This window comes from Leptopilina boulardi, unplaced genomic scaffold, assembly GCF_019393585.1.
Source record: "Leptopilina boulardi isolate dan_hultmark-lab unplaced genomic scaffold, ZJU_Lbou_2.1 LbouV2_255, whole genome shotgun sequence".
In the NCBI taxonomy this organism is placed as follows: domain Eukaryota; kingdom Metazoa; phylum Arthropoda; class Insecta; order Hymenoptera; family Figitidae; genus Leptopilina; species Leptopilina boulardi.
Genome location: NW_026137813.1, coordinates 1,035,493 through 1,054,843, shown reverse-complemented (window position 1 = coordinate 1,054,843; position 19,351 = coordinate 1,035,493). Strand labels below are relative to the sequence as shown.

Genomic DNA, 19,351 nt, shown 5'->3' with positions numbered 1-19,351 from the left:
ACATATGGGAGGTTTCTTTAACTCTCTTTTACATTCCCATCTCTGGTGTTATTACGTAAAAGTATTCTATGTATATTGAAAATTACTACTCAACCTTGTTCTTTCATTGTTCCTATCTCTTTTACTCTTGTGTAAGTGTCAGTTACTTGTCAAAAAGAAAGAAAGAGGTAAAAAAAAAAAGAGCGCATAATCTTTAGGACCATATAGTCAGTGTGTGTTAAGAAATTTCTGAACCCGCCCTAAAGAACTGAAGTACAAGCCAAAGTGAAGCGAAGGGCGAAAGGAAGAAAAGCGAGAGAGAATTGAAGTGTAATGGCTGTCATCTCGTGAGATGAAGGTGCCCAGTTTGTTCAGCAATTCCACAATGGAGGATAGCTCCACATCTCCTTCGCAAAATTACAACGGACAAATATCTGGTGGAGCAAATATTTTACTCTCGAATAATAAGCATCAAGGTAGTGATAATGGAAGTGCTAATTTAAAGGAAGTAGTGAAAGATCAGAGACCACAATACTCAATGCCTGGTATACTACACTTCATTCAACATGAATGGGCTCGTTTTGAACTCGAAAGATCACAGTGGGAACTCGATAGAGCAGAATTTCAAGTAAGTTTCCACCATTATTTGCATTTTATTTTATTTCTGATTATATTTACTTTTTTCTATTCGCTTGATTTCTCTTTTCTAAAGTTATGTACACCTTTCGAGTCCAATTGAGAAGTAATGAGTTTTTATCGATTTTTCTAACATGATTTTTTTTTTTTTTTTTTTTTACTAACAATCAACAAGTAACGTTTATTGTTTTTTTTTTTTATTCTTTTTGATTTTTCAATATCGATTGAATTTGTTGGGTCCGTGGCAATTAGATGTGATAAAAATGTTAAAGTTATGGTTTTGACATCACATCAACCGGTATTATTGACATCGCCTTCATTCTCTTTATTATCATTATTGCCCACAGGCAACAAACTTTACTAATTAAACTTGTCACCTCAAAATATGGATATTTCATGTAAATCAACAAATTATTGAATTATGGATTAGAAATTGTGAATGCAAAATTAAAATAATTTTTTTTTTTTTTTCTTCTATTGTGTATTGAAATAAGATTTATTATTTTGATGGTAAAACAAAACAAACGCGGACTTGATATTTATTATTTTTCTCAAAGTTATGATAATTTCTCCTTTATTTTGAAAATTATAAAATTTATATAATTAACAAAAAAATTTAATTATAAATAAATAAATATTGAAGTTTTTTTATATTTCTAAATGAAAAAAAAAATTGTTGAAAATAAAAAATTATTCTTGTATAAATGTAAGTAAAATTTGTGTTTTAAAACAAATGCGGTAATAAAATTTTGCAATAACATAAAATATAATATTAATTAATATTAATTAATAATTAATAATAAAATTAATATAAAAGTGTTTATATTTTACATTTTAAAAAATAATTATTGTGTATTAAAGGAAAAAATTTATTTAAATATTTTTTTATTATTTTTGATTATTGTGTTTTCGTGATATAATTTTTGTCAACGAAATAAACAAATATTTAAAATTTATTACATACTTATATAAAGCAACGAGTTATATGATCGCTAATCACATTTTACTTATTGCTTAGGGAGTAAAATAATAAATTTTATGAAACTGGTATTTGATGTTTCCGAATTCATATTGATATTACGTAAAATCTCGTTTTACAATTGTATTATATTTTTTTTTACATATTGATTTTTGATAGAATATTTATAATATTTATAATATTTATAATAATTTTTATAATATATATAATTATACTAATATCCACATGTAAAAAGATAATATCCATCTGTGTTACATTATTATAATAAATAATAATTATACTAATACAATAATTTATATGTTTTTATCATTTTTTTTTAAATATAATATTAGAAATACCACATTTAAATGTAAATCACATTTGTTAAAGTTCCCAACGTTTATGATCAACGATTTAGAAGAAAAAAATATGTTTCTATAAAAATTATTATAATTTTTTTTTGTCTGAAAAAATGTTTCCCGTTTTTCGATCAATAAATATTTTTAAAAAATTCATTTTCTGCGTAAAAATTATTTTTTATTTTTAATCGATGATCATAAACGTTATAAACTTCACCCAGATTGAAAATTTATGTTTTTAAAAAGTAGAAAGAAAAAACATTAAAAATGTAACTAACAAATAAATAATTGTTTTATTTTACGCTAATTTAAATTTTTTTGTTTTTCTCCCTAGGCTAGAATAGCATTCCTTCAAGGCGAAAGAAAGGGTCAAGAAAATTTAAAAAATGACCTCGTTAGGCGAATAAAAATGCTGGAATATGCATTAAAGCAAGAGAGGTTAATAAAACATTTTTATTTTAAATTAACAATTGATATTGTGTTAAATATGAATTATAATTTAGAGATTGATATTTTTATCACTTTGATTAATAATATTTTATAACTAAATTATATTCAATAATTTAAATTTCATTTTATGTGACTTTAAAATTAATTCATTTGACTATTGGTGATAATTTATTAAAATGATTTTTAATTTACAGATTGAAGTATCACAAATTAAAATATGGTACTGATTTAATAATTCAAGACGGCAAACCACCTGGTTATGAGGAAAGCAGTACATGCACAGGTTCCGAAGGAGGTGCTGGTGATGCGGAAGTGACATTCTCATCAGTTAGCAATGTAACTTGGCGAAGAAGCCGACAGCTTTTACGACAGTAAGTTTATTTATTTATTTATCTGTTAAATAATAAGTTCAATTCTGTAATGATTTGAATCAACTTGATTTAAATTTTCATTTAAATTACAGTTTAAATTAAAGGGTCATTTACATTTAAATCATAATTTCAGGGCTCGGATTATACGACTATTTCCGATTTTTTGTCGACTTATTTTAATAAAATGTGACTTTTTCGACTTTTTTTTAAAAAAAATTTTTAAACAAAATACGTTTTTTTTATTGTACAATGCAAATCTTCATTATTCCAATTATTTAACAAATTTTAACTAAAATTCTTCACTAAATTAATTATTTTTAATAATTTTAATGAAATTCTTCGAAAATTCAATTATCTGAAAGCATTTTTCAATTAAAAACTTTTGGATTTCAATTTTTGTATGTGATTTCTAATAAATTCTTCATCAACAGAAATCACTAAAAAATTTCTCTTACAATAATTATTGTCTGAGATTTAATAGAATCTTTTGCAATTCAATTATTTCTAAAAATTACAATTTTAACTCTTCCAAAATTATTAATATTTAAAAAAATTTTTTATTTAAAAATCTGTAAAACTTGATTATAAGAATATTAAAAAACGTATCGATTAATTTATTTGAGTAATTTTACTGTAAATTATTATAAAGTTATTGACGTTTTAAAAATCGAAACATTTCTTTTTTGATAATTTTAATTAAAATTTTATTTGTATTCAAATTATATTACGTAATTATTGACTTTTTAAAAATCAACAAAAGCTTCTATTAAAGACTTTCTCTACGAAAAATAGAAAAAACATGAATCGTTGGACAGTTTTAATTTTTAATTCAAAAATATTATTTTCTTTGATAAAAATATCTTGATGCTTTTATATTATTTAAATTATCGTTTAAATATTTATTAAAAAACAAAACTATTGTCAACCGAGAAAATTATGGAACAAAAAAAAAAGCGATTTTTTCTGTTTTTTCTTCACCAAAAATCTAAATTGTTCAAAAAAAAATGTTTTTAACTATTAAAACATCTTTCTGAAGATTTCTTTTAAGTTTCATTAACGAAAAAATTTTTTTGACGAAGCTACTTAAATTTAAATATTGTTCCATAATTGCCACGCATTTGGGGCAATTATAGAACAAATTGTTATTTTAATTGTAACAGCAAGTATAACATATATTTTCTTTTTTTGTATATTAGGAAAACCATCTACAAATAATAAATGACTTAAAATTATTCTTAATTCAAATAAATATTCTCGTTTTCTAACACAAAAACTTGATAAAAATACAGAAATACAAATCACTGAATTGTTCTTTATTTGTTACAAAGTAAATTTTTGGTTAATATGGATTTTTTATTTTTGTTCCATAATTAATCTAGAGAATATAGGGCAAATGTACTAATTACGGCGCGATTCGAGTCAAAATACCTTTGAAATAGAAAATTCGACATTTCTATTGTATAAAGCCAATTGAAGACTTATTAAACTAAAAGCTTATGTTATTTAGATATTAAAAAAAAATTAATAATCGATTATTTAAACAAATATGAGAAATTAAAACTAATACCTAATTTTCTATTGCGGCGCGTTTGTATCAGTTTCGGTGTGTCAATTACGGTGACCAAAATTACGTGTATTTTGTAGATACTTTGCCCACCGTAATTGAAGCTAATGTAAATCTTAAAAATGTTTCAATTACGGCGAGGGAAAAAATTTGATCTCTAATTAAATTAATAATTGTTTAAATGTGCATCTTTATAAGTAATTGTATCAAAAAAAGATTAAAATAATTTTTTTTTAAAATTTTGCAACAGTTATATATAAAATATAATAGTAATAATATTTTTATTTTTTATGAACGCGCCGTAATTGATAAACTTATCCTAGGTTTTTTGGTTTTATGCTTTTTTCTTAAAAAATATTTATTAAAAATGAATAAACTTAACGCGAATATTCTCACAATTAGGTAAATGAAGTATATTTACCAATAGTATATTAATTTTCAGGTACTTTTATTGAATTCGTACGAGTCAAAAGTTTTGAACGTTCAAATGAGCGAAATATTTTTTTCAATCTATAAATTATTAAAAATTATGATGTCAATGTAAAATGAAACAGTAAATTAAATAATTATTTAATAAAATAACTTTTTTTTAGATATATTTAAAACAATATTTTGTAATAAAATTTGTACTTAAAGAAGTTGCAAAAAAAAAAAATTTCATTTATTTGAACGTTCAAAACTTTTGGTTCATGAATTCGAAGAAATTCATGCATTTTCACACTTTTTTGAAATAATCTTTTTACTTTTTTGAAATTTAACAATTTTTTTCTCATTACCAGTGACAATAAAAATAAAAACATTTAATTTACTTTATAGGCAAAATATTAAACTATTAATTAAAACAAATTGAAACAATTTACTACTCTCTAAATCTGAATTAGTAAAAAAGTTTACTAATTTAAATTAGTGACTCACTTTTTGCTTTAGAATTAGTTAAATTTTACTAATTGTTAGTAAAAGTTACTAATAATTAGTAAAATTTTACTAATTGTTAGTAAAAGTTACTAATAATTAGTAAAATTTTACTAATTGAGAAGCAAAAAGTGAGTCACTAATTCAAATTAGTAAACTTTTTTACTAATTCAGATTTAGAGAGTATAAAAATTTTACATAAAAAAAAATTGCTTATTCCAAATTTACCTCTGATGTTCCATAATAATTATCTCTGTCGACGATACTTAAAAATGAACTTATGAAAAATGTTACATAAGTTAAAATAAATTTGATTTAAATTTAAAAAAATTAGATTAATACTTTGATTAATTTAATTGACATATAAATAAGCATTTATTTACTTATTTTGTATTTTATTTATTTGTCTTTTGTATTTATTGTCGGTTTCAATGTCTTTGTATTTTTTTTTCTATTTATTTTTTGTTAACGTTTTCATTGATTTTTTAAAATTGATATTTTTTTTTTGCATTTTTCATAGGTATCTACAGGAAATAGGTTACACCGATACAATCATTGACGTTCGTTCAAATAGAGTTCGATCACTTCTTGGATTAAACAATAATACCGAATCAGATGAATTAAATACTCCAGCTCTCAATGGAAATGATCCATCTAATAAACGAACGGGTGAAAGATTAACTACAACAAAAAAAGTAGAGGTAAATAGATCATTTTTAATTGAATTATTATTATTAATCCCAGCAGGTGTTTGTATATTATAAAATAAAATATTCGATTTTTGTAAAGTATTATTTTCTTAATTAATATAATTATTCTACAAAAATGATTTTCCTTTTTTTCTATATCAGCAACAACCAACATCATTTGGTGAAGCTATATTACTCGATACTGAAGCAGCTATTTTGGCGAACTTCAACTTTCTGGTCAATCAACACGACGATAGACAAAATATGGAAGAAGATGAAGATGATGCCGATGACGAAGTTTATGATTCAAAGCCAGAGGCAAAACACAATAAGGTAGCTTTTATTGTTTTCATTTCTTTTTCCATTATAATAAGTTGATTTTAATCTTTTGTTTTGCTGTATATATGAATTAAATGCTGAATTTTTTTTTTTTTTGAGAATTATAACTAAATTTGTTTTTTAAAAAGTATTTTTAAAAAAAATTAATTAAAATAAATAAACGTTGATACAGGCATCTTTGTTGTTTGGAGACGTCGACGCTGAAGCAGAAGACGTATTAAATGAATTGAATTTACTCTCCGAACATGAAGAATCTGCCATTCACGTGGATATGGATCCTTCTGATTGGAGTAAGTTTTTTTTTTTTTTTACTATTTTTCATCTCACCTCGTATTTTCCACTTATAATTTTTAATTTTCTTTTGTTAAAAAATCAGTCCTAACAATTTGTTTTCATGATTCTTGTTCAATTTTTTTTATAAAATTTCATAATAAACATCTATTATAATAATCTTTTAATTTGAAATAAATTAAAATGGCCACATCTTGTAATTTGAGAAATAATAAAAAGTTGATTTTTATTTATTAAGTTTATTTGTAATTTTTTGTTTGAATTTTTTTTTTTAATAATTTCATGATTATAAGAACTGTTTTTGTTTCCCTATTGAAGACGCTGTAAGACGTAGAGGATTACAATCTGATTCACGACAACCATGCGAAGAAAGCGATTCCGTTTTGGGACTTGGGGAATTAGCACAATTAACCGTCAATAACGATGCAGAAGCTGCTTATGATGTAAGTTTTTTTTTTTTTTATTATTATTCATTTTTAATTTTTTAATGTCACTTTCCGTCACTTGCATAAAATTTTTTAACATGTTTACTCACAGGTAAGGAAATTTCTGACCTCCATAATTTAGTTTAATGTTGAACATGAACAAAATTTTTGCAAATATTAAAATAAGGTTATAAACTTTCAATTAAATGTTTAATTAACATGTGCTATTGTTTATTGTAAAAATAAATAAATTAATATTAAATTAAACGAACCTGACGTGGTTAGTTTAAAGTTTGCTCATTTTGTGTTCAAAATTTCTGAAATTTATTATACTTTAAAATTCAATAACATGAAAATAATACAATTATAAAATATGAAAACTATTTTAATACATAAAAGAGGAATATTGTGAAAGGTATTGAAATTATGGAAATGAATTTTCAGAAAAATGTGAGGAGTTTTCTCACTATTTTTAATTACATTTAATTTATGTACTTTCTAAAATCAATTTAATTGAAAAATTTGTCTTTTCTTTTTTTTTTCGTCAGATGACGACAAATACGGAAGAAGCTTTCCGAAAGACGTGGAACGCAAAATATACTTTACGCTCACATTTCGATGGCGTTCGAGCACTCGTCTTCCATCCAACAGATCCTGTTTTAATTACCGGAAGTGATGATCACACATTAAAATTGTGGAATCTACACAAAACTGTCCCCGCTAAAAAGTAAGAATTCAAAAAAAAAATTGAACAAAAATTTATAAAATTATAAACATCGATTTATTTTCTCCATTGTGTATTAATAATAGACGAATTTGTGCATCGAGATTATATATTCATTTGAATGTGAAAAATTGTTTCAGATCAGCTTCATTGGACGTAGAGCCACTGTACACATTTAGGTCACACACTGGTCCAGTTTTATGCTTAGCAATGTGTAGCAGCGGAAGCCGTTGTTATAGCGGCGGATCAGACGGCATGATTCACTGTTGGACGCTTCCATCATCAAATATTGACCCATACGATTCCTATGATCCAAATGTTTTGAGTGGTACTTTGGTTGGACACAATGATGCTGTTTGGGGATTGAGCATGTATCAACCAAGATCACAATTACTTTCTGCAAGCGCTGATGGAACTGTTAAATTGTGGAGTCCACAAAATAAAATTCCCCTCCTCAATACATTTACATCGGAACAAGGTTCAATTTCATTTTTTTATTTATTTCTGATTTCGTGTTTGTTATAAATTTATTTGCAATAAAAAATTTATTTTTAGGATTTCTGTTTTTTAATTTAAAAAAAAAGCAAGTAATTTATATTTTTTTTACTATTTGTAGATGGTGTTCCAACTTCCGTTGATTTCGTGAGGGACGAGCCACATAAATTGGTTGTTGCTTATGAAGAAGCTTGCATTGTTTTTGACGCTGAAACTGCAACGCCAGTTTGTAGATTGGAAAATAATGGAACAAAAGGTGTTAACAGGGTCGTTGCACATCCAATATTACCGATAATCGTAGCAGCTCATGAAGATAGACACATTCGATTTTATGATCATCGTTCAGCGACATTAGCTCATGCAATGGTTGCACATTTAGACGCTGTCACTAGTCTTGCTGTTGATCCACATGGATTATATCTATTATCGGGAAGTAAGTCACCATAATTCATTTTTATTTTATTTTTATTCAATAACAAGGTAATCACAAGTTAGGGAATTTTTTTTTTCTGTCAGGAAAATTAAAGAAATTTACAGAAAAAGTCAATTTTATATTTTCTATATTGCGTAAAAAGTTTTAACTATCTATTCAATTACATATTTTCCAGGCCTCGGATTGTACGACATTTCCGACTTTTTTTTTTTTTTTAAACGCCAATCTTTTCCACTTTTTTACAAAATAAAATTAAAAACAAACTATTTCAACCTAAGTCGAAAAAAAGTGCGGCCTATTTAAAAAAAAAATTTGATAATTTTATAAATAATTCTCAAAGTAGCCGCAAGTCAAGGAAAAATTTTTTTTTATTACCGAATATCAGGATAAAAAAAAAAAATTTTTGGTAAATTTGAAAAATTAAACAAATTTACAGAGAAATTCAATTACGTACTTCCAAGCTTCGGATTCTACGACTTTTTTTTGAATTATTTTACAAAATAAAATTGAAAATTAATTAATTTATTAAATTAAAAACAAATACCTATAACTTTTTTTTTTAGTACAGTTTATAGTTCTTTCAAAATTCAGTTATTTTGAAAATTTTAATCTAAAAAGTCTTTGCGAAATTAATTATTTTTAATAATTTTAATAAAATTCTTCAAAAATTCAGTTATTAATAACATTATTTAGCGGTATAAATTGAAAAAAATTTCAATTAAAAATCTGAAATTTGATTATCAGGGAAAAGTCAGGGAATTTCATGAAAAGTATTTCTGAATTGTTGATTTAGAAAATCATCAAGTTTGACGTTGAAAATTTCAACATAATAAAATTATAATTTTTGAAATTTTCAATTCAAACATTTTCTTCGATAAATTATTGTCTTTATTTTTTTTTTATAATTGAAAACCTCTTGAAATATTTTTCATTAGGGTTAGGGAAAAAAATTTTAATTCTGATTGAAAATCAGGGAAAAGTTATTAAAATTCTTCGCCAAATTAATTATTTTTTAAAAATTTATCCAAATTTGAATCTGTTCAAAATTTAATTCATCCAAATTTCCAATTTAATTAAATATTAATCGTTTGGAAATTCAATTCAATATAAATTTTAATTTTAATTTCAAGCGATCTAATTTTCAATAAATTCTAATTTTACCATGGTTAAAATAAATTTATTAATTAAAATTTGCAATCGATCGAAACTTAAAAATTATTGAAATTTCAATCCATCTATAAAGATTAATAGATTTAAATTTTAAATTATTCGAATTTCAATTTGTCCAAATTTTAATTGATTCAAGTTTCAAATTATATGAATTTTAATTTATCAAAATTTTATTTGATAATTCGAAACTTCAAAGTTTCAAATTATCCGAATTTCAATTTATCAAAACTTTGATTGAAGTTTCAATAATATGTAAAATTCAATTATAAACTACTAATTGCTGCAATCATTGAAAATTATGAGTAGATACAAATTAGTTACATTTAAGTATTAAATTATCGATTTTACTTAAAAAAAAGGTTTTTTTTATAATTCCTAAAATAATTGTTGAAATTTTTTTCACTTTTTAAAATAATTTTTCTCTCAAATTCTCCTTTTTTGGTAGGAATTTGTTAAAAATTTATTTATTTACTCAATTTATAAACTAGAATCAAAATTTATCTTTTCTTTTAGGAATTTAAAAAAAAATTCTCGATTATTCTTATCATCAAACGTGATTTTGATAATCGTGTATTTTTTTCAGGTCACGATTGCAGTATAAGATTATGGAATATGGACAATAAAACTTGTGTTCAAGAAATAACGGCACATCGCAAAAAATTCGATGAGAGCATTTTAGACGTAGCCTTTCATCCTTCACGTCCATTTATTGCGAGTGCAGGAGCCGATGCACTAGCAAAAGTATTTGTGTGAGAAAATCATATTTGAATTCCAAGTTCTTTAAGATCCTGACATCCATTACCAACACGTACACACATAAAAAAAAGAAACACACACACACACACACACACACACACACAGAGACACATACATTAAAACATAAAAAAAACATACACCAAAACATATATATATATATAATGCAACCATTTTTTAAAAACTTAAAAAGTCCTTTTATATAATTTTATGCGTATTATGTATCATATATCGACAATTATTTCAAGTTACACGACATATATGAGAAAAGTTGCAAGTAGTTTTTTAGGTATATAAAAATTCGATGTTAGATACTCATTGTAGAATATAATAGTTAATCTATATAATTATTCTTATGATTATGACACTTCACGTTAATCTATTTGTTAATAATAATAAATATTCATCTGGCATTTGTGCTTACTCTTCTTGACCACTTATAAACGTTAAGAAATTTTCTAATCAATGAATTTTTATATATATTTTATTATGATTTTTGAAAATTTTAACTGAAGAAAAATATGTTTTTAAAACAAAACAAAAAAAAAACGACGTGCACCAAAAAATAAATTATTTATGTTTCTTATTTTATAAAATAAACAAAAAAAATGCGTTTTATTTACATAGTAAATTTACAAAATTATTATATTATAAATAATTGTATACATAATTATTATTATTATTATTATTATTTTTTTATACATTGTCGAATTTTCTTCTTTCATAAAAATGAGGAGCCAATTCTGTCAACCACTCGGAATTAATTACAGTTAATTCTCTCATAAAAGTTTTATGTGTTTGTACAATTTCACAAAATAATAACCTATAAACAAAAAAATAAATATGAGGAAGTTAAGAAATAATTTTGAGAATTTTTTCTTTTTTTTCATTGAAATATCAGTGTTGCCACAAAGTTAGGGAATTTAAAAAAAAAATGTGCTGGAAAAATTATGTAAACGTAGATTTGCTTATATAGTTCATAAGTTAAAAATCGGTGTCCAACGAGATTCTTAAAAACATTGAATTCCCCTTGAATTTATTTTTTTTATCTTGAAAATATTTAAATCACTTTAAATTTTAAAAACAAAACTGCGAATTATTCAAATTTTATAAAATAATATTTCAAATGTTTAAAATAGTATAAAAATCTCAGTTTAAGATAAACGCTTCAAATTCAAAAATTAAGAGAAAAATTCAAATACAAAGAATTAAATGTTAAACAAATTTTTCATTTTTAAAATTCATTCAAGTTGATAAAATTATTTACTAAATTTCTGATTTCCAACAACAAATCAACACATTTTTTTTTACAATTATTAGCACATAAATACGTACAAAAGTTTTAAAAATTTATCAAAATAATTGAATTTATTGAAGATTAATATGTTTTATTTTTAGAAATAATTGAATTCCAGACAATTTTAGATTGAATTTTTTTGTAAAATCATACTCCTGAATTTTTTTGTACAAATTTGAGACAAGAATTAAATTTTTGAAAATTTTTGATTACCAATTTTTTTAAATAATGAAATTTTTGAAAAACTATTACAATGTTTAAAATTAAATTTTTATACTATTGAATTTTTTTACACAAATTTCAGAGATGTATTAAATTTTTGAAAATTTTTTATTACAAATTTTTTAAAAAAAATTATTGATTTGGCGAAGAATTTTAGATAAAAATTTATAAATACTTAAATTTTCGAATAGTTATTAAGATTTTTAGAATTAGAGACTATTTTTTTTTACAAACTTTTAACAATAATTGAGTTTTAGAGAATTTTTAATTAAAAATTTTTGCAAATGCATATTGAAATTTCGATGAATTTTGTTAAAATTTGTCTAATCAATTAAATTTTCGAAAGTTAACAGTTAAACTTTTTGTTAATGAATAATAATTTGAAAAGATTTTTAATTAAAAATTTGTAAAATATTTGAAAGTATAAAAAACTTTATGGGCACTAATTTTTTTTGTAATAATTTAATTTCAATATTTGGAAATAATTTATATCTCAAAGAGCCGAAATCAAAATATTTAATAATATAATGAAATTTTTGAAAAATTTATAATATTCTTTTTAATAAATAAATAAATTTTGTGTAAATTAAAATTAATATATTAAAAGCAATCATTTTAATTTGGTAATTGATTAAATTATTGAATTTTTTGAAAATGATAAAATTTGCAAAGATTTTTAGTTAACTTTTTTTTATAAATAATTAAATATTGAAAGAGTTGCAATTTAAAGTTTTGACTTTTTCTGTATTTTTTAAAGATTTTAAACCAAAAATTTCTAAAATAATTCAATTATCGAAGAATTTATTCAAAATTATGAAATAATTAAGTATTTTTAAATAATAATTTAATAGAATTCACATTTGATAAAAAAAAAAGAACAAAATTCGAAAATGTCGAGGAAAAACACAAAATATTGTCTGGAAATCAGAAAAATGTTAGGGAAAATTATAATGAAAATTTTGTGGCAACTCTGATAGAAAAAAAAAAAAAAACAAAATACTTACCATTGCGGCTGTTGCATTGTGTATAAACAACTAGTTGAATGAATATACAAGTCTTTATTTCCGCGAACAGTTTTATATACTCCTGAATAATGAAGATAGGCTGCATTTGGAAAAAGTCCCGTTGTTAAGCATCTTAAAATAACTTGAGTATTACCTGAAATATAATTAGAATTTTTATAAATGAATTCGATTAATTTTTAATTTATTTTTTTATATTTTATTTATTTAGTTTTTTTTTTTTGAATAAACTAAAAATATTTTCGATAATATTGATAATTAAAAGCAAATAATTTACCATTACAACTTGTTAGAGGAATATCGAGTTTCTTCAATTGTTGTCTCATTTGCAAACGAATTTCCGTTGCTCTTCGTAATGCTTTATAATTGAGAAAATTCTTTTGACACCAACTACCATTTTTATTTTCCTCATAGGCAGAATAGACATTTAAAAGTGTTATTAAATCACCTTCGTGCACTTGAAATAAACGATGAGCAACACGTGCCTTTAATGATTTATCACCACTTGCTGGTCTCACAAAAATATTTTGCACCTGAAGCATTGACAAAATAGTTGTTATTTCCTCTGAACATCCCATTTCCCCTGAAAAATTGAATTTGTTAATATTCATTTAATTAAATTTTATTTATATTAAATAAAATAAAATGAAATTAATAAAATAGAAATAAAATAATTTAAAAATAGTAGAAAATGAATAGAATATAGAAAATTAGAATTATTCGTAATATAAAAAATTACCCGATGAAATAAGACATTTTGCAAAAATAGGCTCAAGTGGCAATTCGGCCATTGTGAATCCAACGTCACTCGTTAATTCTCCATTATTATTAATTGCTCCCAATGCATATAATAATTCTAATCCAGCGAGAAGATTTTTACTCGGTGGCGATGATGGAAAATTAAATCGTAATATATTATCAATGCCCAATGCTTTAAGTTGTAAAATTGCTGACGATAAATCCGTACGTTGCATTTGCGGTGGAGTCGAATCAGATAATTCATTATAAGCATTTTCAGTGTAAAGTCTACATGAAAGAAATATTAAATTTTTACACCAGAATTTTTATTATTGTCAACAAACAAAAACGCTATTTTTTTACTCAACACGTCATTAAAATTTATAATCTAGAAAAAAAAATTTTCTTCGGAGTTACAGAAATTAAAACTCTAAACTACTTACAGTGAAAAAAAAAGAAAAATTATAAAATTAACTTGAAAAACATTAATATTCGGTAACTAATTAAATTAAAATTGATTTGGAAATAAAAATCTTACCTATACACACGTCCAGCTCTAACGCGACCGGCTCGACCTAATCGTTGATCTGCTGAAGCTTTAGAAATAGGAGCAACCACAAGACTATTGCTTAAAGTTTCCGAATCAAACCATGGTAATTTCACAAAACCACTATCAATAACTGAAAAAAAGAAAATTAAATTAAATTAAATTACACTGTAAAAAAAATAATTGGTAAATAATATTAATTGCAATTAAAATAAAAATAATTTTTTTTTGCTCACCATAAACGACATTTGGTACAGTAATTGAAGTCTCTGCAATATTTGTTGCAACAATGATTTTTCTAGTATTTTTCGGTGCTTTCCAAAAGACTTTAAGTTGTTCTGTATTTGGAAGTGAACCATACATTGCTAATGGTAATAATTGATCTGCAATAAAAAATAAAATAAATGTAGACAAATTAAATAAAGAGAACAATCCATTATATTTCATCTAAAGTCATTATGCTTATTTTTAGAAAATTTTTAACGATTTTTCATATTCGTACAATTAATTTTTTTTGACAATTATTTAATGAAATTTTTTATAATTATATTTATTTACCTTGAAATTTGAATTTTAAAAACGAGTTGCACGAAAAAAAGATTAATTTTATAGTTGTACAAATTTAATAAAAAAAGCGCAGAGATAATGTAATGTAAATTTTTTTAATTGATAATTGTTGAAAAAAGTCTAATTTACTCATCTTTAAAATTCAAATTCCAAGGTAAATATAAAAAAAAAATTTTTATTAAATAATTGTCAATAATAAAATATTTTTTAAAATAAGCAACAACTTTAGATGAAATATAATGGATTGACTCTAAAACATAAAATAATTGAAAATAATAATAATAATCAGTTTTTGAAAAATAATTATATTACCCCTCGAACGTTAAAGATTCAAATACTAATTTAATGTAATAATAATAATAATTAAAAAATTTAAAATAAATATTATTACTAAAATATTCATTAATTAGATAAAAAAATATTTAACTATATTGTTGTTTAATTGTTTATTAGTAGATTTTCTTTCTAATACTTACGTTCTCCATCTTTTATTAGTTTTGCATGTTCAGATAAGAGAGAAACAGCCTTATCTACTTCATCTAATCCAGTGAGAAAAGCCAAAATATCTCCAGCTTCTTCAGTCTTATGTATATTTAATGCTGTGTCAACGACTGATTGAACATAATCAGCGACTGGTTCTAAAATAAAATTATATTTATTAGAAATTTATTGCAAATTCTCATTTGTTTTTTCTATTTTTACTATTTTGTAAAAAAAAAGAAATGCATTTTTTATGTTTACCTTGAGAATAATAAATATCAACACCGTGTAAACGACCCTCGACACTCATAACAGTTGCTGTATTATCTTTTGAATTCTTGCTTGTATTTAAATTGAAAAAATCTCGAAGTTCTTCAGCGTCAACTGTTGCCGATGATATAATAACTTTTAGACTTTTTCGTTTCTGAAAAAATTTAATTTTTTCGCAAAAAAATGAAAAAAAAAACAATTTGTAATAATTTGTAATTAAAATTTGTTATTGAATTAAAAATTAGATATATAAATTATATTTTTATTTGAAAGAATAATTAAAACTCACTTTTAGTATTTTTTTTAATAAACCCATTAATATATCGGTCAACACTGTTCTTTCGTGTACTTCATCCATTATAATGACACAATATTTTGTGAGCAATGGATCGCTCATCATTTCTCGTAATAATATACCTTCAGTAATGTACTAAAAATAAAAAAAATATTTGTGATATAATTTATCATAAAAATGTAAATTAAAAAAAAATATTAATAGAACTTATTGAGAATGACTAAATCCTTTATTATAAATATAACAAGTATTTAAAGAATATTAAATAATAGATAAATTATTATAATTTCAAAGTTTACCTATACCAAATAATAAAATTTTTCAATTTTTGTCCATTAATTGGAATTATTAAATTAGTATCGAATATTACCTTTATTTTTGTGTTTTCATTTGAACAATCATCGAAACGAATACAATATCCAACTTCTGTGCCCAACATACATCCTCGTTCTTCGGCAACACGACTTGCTAACGTAGTAGCCGCTATTCTTCGAGGTTCAGTAATTCCAATCATTTTTCTATCAGATGCCCATCCTGCTTGAACGAGATACTGTAAAAATTCAAAAATAATCCCTCTTCTAAAAAAAAAAATAATCGTTTACATTAAAATTTAATTTCTCTTTTCTTAAAAATAAAACAACTTCCACCGATATTATTTCACGTCGGCGAAGTTTATAATAACGGATTTAGAAGAAAAAAATATTTTTCCGTGTAAATAATAACTTTTTGTCTAAAAAAAAAAAAAATGTTTACATTTCTCGATCAACAATTTTCTTAAAGAAAAATTTATAGGCAAAAAATTTAATTATTATTTTTCAAATAAAAAATATTTGAATTTTTTCTTTTTATATTTTTTGAAAAAATATTCAACCAAATTATTTTTAAAAAATTATTTGGGCACATCTCTAGAACCTTTAACTTTAATGTCCCTCGCATATATTTTGGTAATTTTAATAAATTTTTTGTTGGAAATATTAATGCTTGATACAATCAACCATTTCCAAAAGATTCCACTTTAATTTATTAAATACATAAATAATTATTTCAATTTTAATACGCGATTTTTAACAATGTCTACTTGTCCTTAACCATACTTTCTGATGCTTTAAACGATATAGTTTTAGATTTAATAAAAATTACTAATTCTGAAATATGTTTTTTCAATGTTAATTAATCGGTGAACACATTTTCGCAAGGAAATTAATATTTTATTAATTGTGAAAAAATTTATAAGCTTTTAAAAGTTGTCCCTCACTTTTAACCTTTTCTACCGTAAGCATCGTATTTATGATTTTTCTTTTATAAGACAAGCGGCACGTTAAAATAACTTATGGGAAATCAAAGATCAAGTTACTATAATTATTTTGAGACATAATAAATTGATGTGCTTAATGTCTTCAAAAAACTATTATAAGTTAAATAAACGAAAACACGCGTGGACAAAATTTGAAAACAACCGTAATACGAGTGATACTTCATGAAAATCATATAAAAGTATTCGAAAAGTACTTGTATATATTTTCACATGTGCCATTTAACATCTCGTGAATGTGCTTCGAGAAAAAATACTTTATTGCAAAGATAATGTAAAAATATTCATCAATTACGGTCGACCGTAATCGACCGAAATTTTTTAGAAAGAAATTGTTGTGTACGAAGTTGCCGATTATAATTTTTTTTATAGAAATTGTCATTAATTATTAAAACCTGAAGGTTAAGTTTTAATGTTTATTTTGAGACACAAAAATGGTTCCAAAAAAATTCATTCTGAAAAAAGATAAGATGCGAGAGAAAAGAAATTGGAAAGTTTACGAATATTACATTTAAATAGAAAAAAGTCTATGAAAATCGTATGGTAAATTTTAAAAATTACAATTTTACATTTTTAAAACAATTCACTATAATAAAAATCTATTTTAAAATGTAATGTAAATATTCAAATAAAAAATTTATATATCTAGTTAATTTTTGACACATGCTTTTATACCCAGTGCATTATTTCAGTTTTTTATTATTCATATAAATATTGAAAATATTAAACGAATTTTATTGCTTTTTAAAATTATAACCCCTTAGAAAATTCCCTTCAACTGTTTTTTATCCTAAAAAGCAAACACCTGTTGAATATTTTTTTGTTACAGGTTAAAAATAATTCTCAATTTTAAATATTTATAACTTTTTGAAGACAACTTGTTTTATCTGTCCACTTGTATAATTGGAAAGCTTAGTTCTTGAAGTTTATGTAGACAAAGTTTCAATACTGTGCTCAAAAAAAAAAAAAAATTTTTTTCTTATTGAAAAGTTAAAGGTTTCAAAGATATGCCCATTTATTAATTTCTATTATTTTAGCCAGTTTAAAATGTAAATAAATAAATAAATTACCTGCGGTATTTGAGTACTTTTTCCACAACCTGTTTCACCGACTAAAACTAAAGTTTGATATTTTTCTAATAGATAAATAATGTGCCTCATATTTTTAAATATTGGTAATCTTTGACGTTGTACATCCAGCGACAAAGAATGATGTGCATTATAAACAAATTGCGTAGAATCATGTGGATTTACATCAACTTTATCTTCTTGCCAAAATGTGTCACCTATATATGACAAAAAATTAAAATTGCATAATTGCAATATATATGTAATTTTAATTCTATAATTTCAATAATTCAATTATTGTCATTTTCAATTAATAATAGTTTTAAAATAATTGTAAATTTTGCTAAAAAAAATAATTAGTTAAATAAACAGCAGTTTTAATTGTTAATTAAATAGTAATAATTTATAGTAATATAGTAATAGTATATTAAATAAAATTAAAATTTTTATTTTTTAAAATATTAAATTAAATTTTCAGTATCGAAAATTGAATTTCGTCGTTTGTTTAACGTTGCAATAGCTTTTTTTTGCCGTTGTTTCCGAAATATAATTTTATTATTCAAATAAACACATGATAATTAAAATTGATGTTTATTTCAGTTCAAATTAATAATTTTAAAAAAACACATACCTGGCATCAAAAACATAGATTTCGAATTCATTGTGTATACGTATATATATTTTTTTAAGGTTATAACGGCAGAAACTTCTTTGACAGTTGTAAATATAATATTTAATTTCCTTTCATTATATCAGAAAATATTAATTATATTCTATATTATTAAAATTACATTAAAAAAAATGTAATTATTTGCAATTATTTATGAATGATAAACAAATAAACGAAATAAATATTCCCTCCATGCATAATATTTACATGCAGGGTGAAATCACATCATTTAAAAAATTGTCATTTTCTACGTATGTTACGTATTGTACCCATGTAACCGTGCATTTAACATACATACGTCGAAAACTTCGAGTTA

The 19,351-nt window shown here is 23.3% G+C and overlaps 2 protein-coding genes across 2 annotated transcripts; one reads left to right on the top strand and one right to left on the bottom strand.

Moving 5' to 3' along the window:
* The first annotated feature begins 129 nt into the window (after positions 1-129).
* On the top strand, positions 130-10,961 carry LOC127280885 (striatin-3). The gene is made up of 11 exons (XM_051304200.1): positions 130-607; positions 2,267-2,370; positions 2,577-2,753; positions 5,750-5,930; positions 6,081-6,251; positions 6,430-6,547; positions 6,867-6,991; positions 7,522-7,700; positions 7,838-8,175; positions 8,314-8,625; positions 10,379-10,961. The coding sequence occupies exons 1-11, from the start codon at positions 332-334 to the stop codon at positions 10,546-10,548; spliced, it is 2,151 nt and encodes a 716-aa protein (XP_051160157.1). The 5' UTR covers positions 130-331; the 3' UTR covers positions 10,549-10,961.
* Positions 10,962-11,141: 180 nt separating this feature from the next.
* On the bottom strand, positions 11,142-19,250 carry LOC127280887 (probable ATP-dependent RNA helicase DHX35). The gene is made up of 12 exons (XM_051304201.1): positions 18,997-19,250; positions 18,369-18,583; positions 16,357-16,536; positions 15,981-16,121; positions 15,683-15,845; positions 15,418-15,579; positions 14,611-14,757; positions 14,366-14,507; positions 13,829-14,115; positions 13,367-13,672; positions 13,072-13,225; positions 11,142-11,371 (listed from the first exon to the last, which is right to left on the bottom strand). Exons 1-12 carry the CDS (start codon positions 19,025-19,027, stop codon positions 11,245-11,247), a joined length of 2,055 nt encoding a protein of 684 aa, XP_051160158.1. The 5' UTR covers positions 19,028-19,250; the 3' UTR covers positions 11,142-11,244.
* Between the last annotated feature and the right edge of the window lie 101 nt (positions 19,251-19,351).

Bases quoted from the DNA above. Each gene is read 5' to 3' on its own strand.
- LOC127280887 (XM_051304201.1), bottom strand. From the start codon at position 19,027: ATGAATTCGAAATCTATGTTTTTGATGCCAG. The intron at 16,122-16,356 runs GTAATATTCGAT...TTTTATTTTTAG, and splicing joins ATGAAAACACAAAAATAAAG to TACATTACTGAAGGTATATT. The intron at 15,580-15,682 runs GTAAACATAAAA...ATTTTATTTTAG, and splicing joins TGATATTTATTATTCTCAAG to AACCAGTCGCTGATTATGTT.
- LOC127280885 (XM_051304200.1), top strand. From the start codon at position 332: ATGAAGGTGCCCAGTTTGTTCAGCAATTCCACAATGGAGGATAGCTCC. The intron at 608-2,266 runs GTAAGTTTCCAC...TTTTCTCCCTAG, and splicing joins TCGATAGAGCAGAATTTCAA to GCTAGAATAGCATTCCTTCA. The intron at 5,931-6,080 runs GTAAATAGATCA...TTTCTATATCAG, and splicing joins CTACAACAAAAAAAGTAGAG to CAACAACCAACATCATTTGG.